Genomic DNA, 9,498 nt, shown 5'->3' with positions numbered 1-9,498 from the left:
GTATAAGGTCTGTTAGTGACCACTTGATTTATATTTTAACCAGTCAGTTAACACATGAGAAGTAGAGATTGCTGGAGACAGAAATGAAGGGTCTTGATTCTCTAAGTCCCATCTATAGATGTACAAGTCTGGGGTACTGGTGTCATTTATATATGTACAAGTCTGGGGTACTGGTGTCATTTATATATGTACAAGTCTGGGGTACTGGTGTCATTTATATATGTACAAGTCTGGGGTACTGGTGTCATCTATATATGTACAAGTCTGGGGTACTGGTGTCATTTATATATGTACAAGTTTGGGGTGCTGGTGCCATTTGTATATATACAAGTTTGGAGTAATGGTGCCATTTATATATGTACAAGTTTGGGGTACTGTTGCCATTTATATATGTACAGGTTTGGGGCACTGGTGCCATTTAAATATGTACAAGTTTGGGGTGCTGGTGCCATTTATATATTTACAAGTTTGGGATACTGGTGCCATTTGTACATGAACAAATTTGGGGTACCGGTGCCATTTATATATATATATAAGTTTGAGTTACTGGTGCCATTTATAGATGTACAAGTTTGGGGTACTGGTGCCATTTATATATGTACAAGTCTAGGGTACTGGTGCCATTTGTATATGTACAAGTTTGGGGTACTGGTGCCATTTATAGATGTACAAGTTTGGAGTACTGGTGCCATTTGTGTATGTACAAGTTTGGGATACTAGTGCCATTTATATATGTATAGGTTTGGGGTACTAGTGCCATTTATATATTTACAAGTTGGGGTACTGGTGCCATTTGTATATGTACAAGTTTGAGGTGCTGGTGCCATTTATATATGTACAAGTTTGAGGTACTGATGCCATTTGTATATGTACAAGTTTGGGGTACTGGTGCCATTTGTATATGTACAAGTTTGGGGTACTGGTGCCATTTATATATGTACAAGTTTGGGGTGCTGGTGCCATTTATATATGTATAAGTTTGCGGTACTGGTGCCATTTATATATTTACAAGTTGGGGTACTGGTGCAATTTATCATTTATCAGTATGAAAATTTTGCTGTTTTCTTTTATTATTATGTTAATGTTATTTCTTCTGTATGTAAATGTATTGTATTTTCTCTTTATTGTGGAGCTTTTCTCCCCGGGCCTCTACCGAAAAAGGACATGTATCCAGCTAGACTAGCCCGGTCAACAAATGTAAAATAAATAATAAATAAATAAATAATTTATATATTTACAAGTTTGGGGTACTGGTGCCATTTATATATGTACAAGTTTGGGGTACTGGTGCCATTTATATATGCACAAGTTTGGGGTGCTGGTGCCATTTATATATGTATAAGTTTGCGGTACTGGTGCCATTTATATATATTTACAAGTTGGGGTACTGGTGCCATTCGTATATGTACAAGTTTGGGGTACTGGAGCCATTTATATATATAAAAGTCTGGGGTACTGGTGTCATTTATATGTACAAGTTTGGGGTACTGGTGCCATTCATGTATGTGCAAGTTTGGGTGCTGGTGCCATTTGTATATGTACAAGTTTGGGGTACTGGTACCACTTTTATATGTAGAAGTTTGGGGTGCTGCTGCCATTTATATATGTACAACTTTGGAGTACTGGTGCTATTTATAAATGTATAAGTTTGGGGTACTATTGCCATTTATATATGTACAAGTTTGGGGTGCTGGTGCAATTTATATATGTAGAAGTTTGGGGTACTGGTGCAATTTATCATTTATCAGTATGAAAATTTTGCTGTTTTCTTTTATTATTATGTTAATGTTATTTCTTCTGTATGTAAATGTATTGTATTTTCTCTTTATTGTGGAGCTTTTCTCCCTGGGCCTCTACTGAAAAAGGACATGTATCCAGCTAGACTAGCCCGGTCAACAAATGTAAAATAAATAATAAATAAATAAATAATTTATATATTTACAAGTTTGGGGTACTGGTGCAATTTATATATGTAAAAGTTTGGGGTACTGGTGCCATTTGTATATCTACAAGTTTGAGGTACTGGTGTTATTTATATATTTACAAGTTTGAGGTACTGGTGACATTTATATATTTACAAGTTCGGGGTGCTGGTGACATTTATATATTTACAAGTTCGGGGTGCTGGTGACATTTATATATTTACAAGTTCAGGCTACTGGTGACATTTATATATTTACAAGTTCGGGGTACTGGTGCCATTTATATATGTATATGTTTGGGGTACTGGTGCCATTTGTATATGTACAAGTTTGAGGTACTGGTGTCATTTATATATTTACAAGTTTGGGGTACTGGTGCCATTTATATATGCATAAGTTTGGGGTACTGGTGTCATTTATATATTTACAAGTTTGGGTGCTGGTGACATTTATATATGTACAAGTTTGGGGTACTGGTGCCATTTGTATATGTACAAGTTTGGGGTACTGGTGCCATTTATATATGTACACGTTTGGGGTGATGGTGCCATTTATATATGTATAAGTTTGCGGTACTGGTGCCATTTATATATTTACAAGTTGGGGTACTGATGCCATTCGTATATGTACAAGTTTGGGGTACTGGAGCCATTTATATATGTAAAAGTCTGGGGTACTGGTGTCATTTATATGTACAAGTTTGGGGTACTGGTGCCATTCATGTATGTGCAAGTTTGGGTGATGGTGCCATTTGTATATGTATAAGTTTGGGGTACTGGTGCCACTTTTATATGTAGAAGTTTGGGGTGCTGCTGCCATTTATATATGTACAACTTTGGAGTACTGGTGCTATTTATAAATGTATAAGTTTGGGATACTATTGCCATTTATATACGTACAAGTTTGGGGTGCTGGTGCAATTTATATATGTAGAAGTTTGGGGTACTGGCGCAATTTATATATTTACAAGTTCGGGGTCCTGGTGCCATTTATATATGTACAAGTTTGGGGTACTGGTGCCATTTATATATGTACAAGTTTGGGGTGCTGGTGCAATTTATATATGTAAAAGTTTGGGGTACTGGTGCCATTTGTATATCTACAAGTTTGAGGTACTGGTGTTATTCGTATATTTACAAGTTCGAGGTACTGATGACCTTTATATATTTACAAGTTCGGGGTACTGGTGACATTTATATATTTACAGGTTCGGGGTTCTGGTGACATTTATATATTTACAAGTTCGGGGTGCTGGTGACATTTATATATTTACAAGTTCAGGGTACTGGTGACATTTATATATTTACAATTTTGGGGTACTGGTGCCATTTATATATGTATATGTTTGGGGTACTGGTGCCATTTGTATATGTACAAGTTTGAGGTACAGGTGTCATTTATATATTTACAAGTTCGGGGTACTGGTGCCATTTATATATGCATAAGTTTGGGATACTGGTGTCATTTATATATTTACAAGTTCGGGGTGCTGGTGACATTTGTATATTTACAAGTTCGGGGTACTGGTGACATTTATATATTTATAAGTTTGGGGTACTGGTGCCATTTATATATGTATATGTTTGGGGTACTGGTGCCATTTGTATATGTACAAGTTTGAGGTACTGGTGACATTTATATATTTACAAGTTCGGGGTGCTGGTGACAGTTATATATTTACAAGTTTGGGGTGCTGGTGACATTTATATATTTACAAGTTCGGGGTACTGGTGACATTTATATATTTACAAGTTTGGGGTACTGGTGCCATTTATATATGTATAAGTTTGGGGTACTGGTGCCATTTGTATATGTACAAGTTTGAGGTATTGGTGTCATTTATATATTTACAAGTTCAGGGTACTGGTGCCATTTGTATATGTACAAGTTTGAGGTACTGGTGACATTTATATATTTACAAGTTCGGAGTGTTGGTGACATTTATATATTTACAAGTTCGGGGTGCTGGTGACATTTATATATTTACAAATTTGGGGTACTGGTGACATTTATATATTTACAAGTTCGGGGTACTGGTGCCATTTATATATGTACAAGTTTGAGGTACTGATGTCATTTATATATTTACAAGTTCGGGGTACTGATGTCATTTGTATATTTACAAGTTTGGGGTACTGGTGACATTTATATATTTACAAGTTCGGGGTACTGGTGACATTTATATATTTACAAGTTCGGGGTGCTGGTGACATTTATATATTTACAAGTTCGGGGTGCTGGTGACATTTGTTATTGCTCCTCTTGTGTTGTAGTTTCAGTGTGTTTGAATGTGAAATTCTAGATTTGTAAAACTAGACAGGGCAAGGTGTTTCATTTCTCAATGTTGCATTAGCTAAGGTGTCTTTATTAGTAAGTTTATTATGTAGCTATATTGGACTATAAAGGGGCTTAATCATACTAACCTCTCTTTATACAGATAAGTAACTTAGTTAATTGATTGTCAGGTACAGAGGTTTAAGGCAGGCAGGTTAATTCTGTTCTGTAGTCCTGGGTTAATTCTCTCAGTTTCCATTTGAATACTATGTAACAGAAGGAAGTGGTTCAACCAGTGAGTGGACAGGGTTGCCCTTGAAATGAGACACCTTTGTCTAGTGGGTTTACCCAGTAATAAATATATGAATGCTTTAAGCTCCATTGTCAAAGTCGTTGTACTTTGAGTATATTTTTCATTTATTAACAGGAGAGCACTGGAATACATAATGGATTAATCAGGATCTGTAACAGCTGCTCTTCAGGTCTGCACACCATTTTTGGTATTTCCATTTTATGTATTTGCTACTGTTCCAAACTACCTTCCCAATGTACCTCACTGAGCTCTTGGTTTAGAATCTGTCGAACCTTGTTTTATTACTCAGAACCACAGACTCACCCACTATTGCTGCCAGAGGCAGTCACATAACTTTATTATCTAAATGAGTGCAGGCAAATGTAAAATACAAAGGCAGTATGACAGCTATCTAAATATCAGCAAGAAGAACCTACTTAGGATCGGTAGCCACACAAACGTAATGTGTGGAAATATGTGAGTGGGATGATGTGTACAGGAAGACCACACACACAGAATGTTCGAAATATATTAGTGGGGCAACACAAACAGAATGTGTGGAATATGTGAGTGGGATGATGTGTACAGGAAGAGCACACAGATGTAATGTTCAAAGTATATTAGTGGGGCTCGTTTAGTGGGGCCACACAAATGTAATGTGTGGAAATATGTGAGTGGGATGATGTGTATAGGAAGACCACATGAATGGAATGTTCAAAGTATATTAGTGGGGCCACATAAACAGAATGTATGGAATATGTGAGTGGGATGATGTGTACAGGAAGACCACACACACACAATGTTCGAAGTATATTAGTGGGGTCACACAAACAGAATGTGTGGAATATGTGAGTGGGATGATGTGTACAGGAAGACCACACACACAGAATGTTCGAAGTATATTAGTGGGGCCACACAAACAGAATGTCTGGAATATGTGAGTGGGATGGGTATAGTAAGGGTAAATGTTGCAAAGATAAATCCCTGGTGGAAACACGTGGTTTACAAGACTCAATACAGAAAGTAACAAGTGACAAGAGACCATTACTAAATGGAAGTAGTAAAACAAAGGCAACAGGATGTAGTAGGGAGCAGTAAGGAAACTTACTGAGAGACACAAACATGCTGTACAAAAAGTGGTGAATGGGTACTTGTTATGAAAAGCAAACAAAAAAATCTAATATTAAGGAAAGGCAAAGTACCACTGTCTTCAGATAGAGGGGCAATGGATGAAGAATACACTGTCCTCTGACAGAGGGACAAAGGGATGAAGAATACACTGTCCTCTGACAGAGGGACAAAGGGATGAAGAATACACTGTCCTCTGACAGAGGGACAAAGGATAGTATATATAGACAGTATAATCTGTAGTGGATATAATCAATGGGATCCTAAAACAAATAGGCAGCAGAGAAGTGTGGAACTCTGCCATGTGGTATAACGCCAGCTATATTAGTAGGCAACATCAAACAGTGAGGAGGCAGGCAGGCTGCATGTAGGATTCTTTATAAAATGCAATGGCTCAAACAAAATAACGGCCACCGAGGATATAATAAAGCCATGTGGCCAAGCTTGCTAATGTAATACTGTCTGCCAACACTTCTTGTGTTTCTGCAATTTACATATGAGGCAACACAGTTCCTAAACTAAAACTGTATTATGCTGAGCAGAGGGGATCAGGTTTACATTACTCACTTGCTCTGCTAATGTTTTTTGTCACTGTTTCATCCCACCTCGGATGTGAGGCTTGACACATAAATACAGCGTTGTTGTTCCAGTCTTCACGTGTTATTCTCAGACTACTGGTTGTAGTGAAATTCTTGTTTTCATCTAAAACTGTTGCAAAAGTTAATACCCCCATATTCACAGGCTGCCTGTTTTTGGACCACGTAACCTTTGCATTTTTTGGTCTGAAACCCTCAACCAAGCAGACAAGGTTAGTAGACGTAAACTCCTCTGTTGCTGGTGGAAAGATGGACACCTTTGGAAGTATCGCTGTAAACTCTATAAAACAAAGTATAAAACCTTAGTAGTTAGACATGAACTACACATCTTACTTTTAGAAGCAACCAAAAAAAGATAAGATGAGAACATATTCAAAATGCAAGAGCTGGGGCAGTAGAACAAGCATGCTGTAAACAAGGAGTTAAATATGAAAAACATTACTGTGGCAACTGTGACAAATAAGTTCTCATTACAAAGGGCACATTCTTTGCTTTTCTGCATCTCACACCCCTTCAACAGAATGACATTTAATGCTAAATTGATTCTTTTAATACTCTGCATGGTACAATGCACATAAACATTTACTAAATAAGTGAAAAATATAATCACTATGTAAATCTTGTCTACTGTAGTATGAATCCCACATCCTCCAAAACAGATAATATTTTAAGCCATATATTAGGATTTAATGCCCTGAGCATTTAAACAAAATTGCTGTGATGTTCATCCATTCACTATGTAAGACTTAGGTGATGAACTGAACAACAAACTGGGGGAAGCCTGAATGGATAGATCACTTGAAGGAGGTAAAGGAAACGTAAACTTACACCACTGTTTAAAAAAGTGGTGATGTAAGATGGGGATGGTATGAATGATACAGGTAACACGAAACAGGGGCAGCATGGAGGAGGAGGAGAAGGACACAGGGAAGACAGGTGAGATAGTGAGGTTTGTTTATACTGATGTATATCGAACCACACCTTATGAAAGTTTGGGAATCTGCTCTTTTTAATGAGGAAAATCAATGTGCTGTAAATATACCTCTCAACATCTTAGTTCTAGAAATCTGGACAAAGCCAAAAATAATGAGGGGACAAATACCCACAAATAGGGACTGATAATGCTATATCTGCAGTGCTATATCATTCTGTCACACCTATAGTACTGATAATGCTATGTCTGCAGTGCTATATCATCCTATCACACCCCATAGTACTGATAATGCTATATCTGGAGTGCTATATCATTCAATCATGTGCCATGGTAATGCTATATCTGGGGTGCTATATCATTCTATCACACCCCATAGTATGATAATGCTATATCTGCAGTGCTATATCATTGTATTATGTGCCACAGTAATGCTATATCTGCAGTGATATATCATTCTATCATATCCCTTAGTACTGATAATGCTATATCTACATTGCTATATCATTCTATTATATGCCATGGTACTGATAATGTTATATCTGCAGTGCTATATCATTCTATCATACCCCATAGTACTAATAATGCTGTATCTGCAGTGCTATATCATTCTATTATATGCCATGGTACTGATAATGCTATATTTGGAGTGCTATGTCATTCTATTATGTGCCATGGTAATGCTATATCTGCAGTGCTATATCATTCTATCACACCCCATAGTACTGATAATGCTATATCTGCAGTGATATATAATTCTATCAAATGCCATGGTACTGATAGTGCTATATCTTCAGTACTATATCATTTTATTATGTGACAAGGTAATGCTATATCTGCAGTGCTATATCATTCCGTCACACCCCATAGTATGGATAATGCTATATCTGCAGTGCTATATAATTCTGTCACATCCCATAGCACTGATAATGCTATATCTGCGGTGCTATATCATTCTGTTATGTGCAATGGTAATGCTATATCTGCAGTGCTACATCATTCTATTATGCACCATGGTAATGCTTTATCTGGAGTACTATATCATTCTGTCACACTCCATAGTACTGATAATGCTATAGCTGGAGTGCTATATCATTCTATCTACACAATGGTAATGTTATATCTGTAGTGATAAATCATTCTGTCACACCCCAAAGTACTGATACTGCTATATCTGGAGTGCTATATAATTCTATTTTGTGCCATGGTAATGCTATATCTGCAAGGCTATATCATTCTATTACATGCCATAGTACTGATAACACTATATCTGCAGTGCTATATCATTCTGACACACCCCATAGTACTGATAATGCTATAACTGGAGTGCCATATCATTCTATTATGTGCCAAGGTAATGTTATATCTGGGGTGTTATATCATTCTATTATACCCCGTAGTACTGATAATGCTACATCTGCAGTGCTGTATCATTCTGTCATACCCCATAGTACTAATAATTCTATATCTGGAGTGCTATAAAATTTTATTATGTGCCATGGTAATGCTATATCTGCAGTGCTACATCATTCTTTCACACCCCATAGTACTGATAATGCTATATTTACAGTGCTATATCATTCTATTATGTGCATGGTAATGCTATATCGGAGTGCTATAGCATTCTATTATATGCATGGTAATGCTATATCTGGAGTGCTATATCATTCTGTCACACCCCATAGTACTGATAATGCTATATCTGGAGTGCTATATCATTCTATCACACCCCATAGTACTGATAATGCTATATCCGCAGTGATATATAATTGTATTATGTACCATGGTAATGCTATATCTGCTGTGATATATCATTCTGTTACATGCCATGGTACTGATAATGCTATATCTGCAGTGCTATATATCATTCTATTATATGCCATGGTAATGCTATATCTGCCATGATATATCATTATATCACATGCCACGGTACAGATAATGCTATAACTGGAGTGCTATGTCATTTTTTATGTGCCATGGTAATGCTATATCTGCAGTGCTATATCATTCTATTATGTGCCATGGTAATGCTGTATCTGGAGTGCTATATAATTCTATCACACCCCATAGTACTGATAATGCTATATTTGCAGTGTTATATCATTTTATTATGTGCCATGGTAGTGCTATATTTTCAGTGCTATATCATTCTATTATGTGTCATGGTAAGGCTATATCTGGAGGTTTTTATCATTCCATCACACCCCATACTACTGATAATGCTATATCTGCAGTGCTATATCATTCTATTATGTGCCATGGTAATGCTATATCTGCAGTGATGTGTCATTCTATTAAGTGCCATGGTAATACTAAATCTACAGTGCTATAACATTCTGTCACACCCCATAGTAC

The 9,498-nt window shown here is 36.8% G+C and overlaps 1 gene segment (V, D, J or C); it reads right to left on the bottom strand.

Annotated features, from left to right (window-relative positions):
- Window positions 1–9,498, bottom strand: part of LOC122815143 — a 115,251-nt gene that overhangs the window by 11,838 nt on the left and 93,915 nt on the right. The window contains 1 exon segment of the C gene segment in view: window positions 6,184–6,492. Coding sequence covers window positions 6,184–6,492 — 309 coding nt within the window.

The sequence above is a fragment of the Protopterus annectens genome, chromosome 11.part0 (assembly GCF_019279795.1).
Source record: "Protopterus annectens isolate FY-2018-M chromosome 11.part0, PAN1.0, whole genome shotgun sequence".
In the NCBI taxonomy this organism is placed as follows: domain Eukaryota; kingdom Metazoa; phylum Chordata; order Ceratodontiformes; family Protopteridae; genus Protopterus; species Protopterus annectens.
This window is presented reverse-complemented; position numbering and strand designations above follow the sequence as displayed.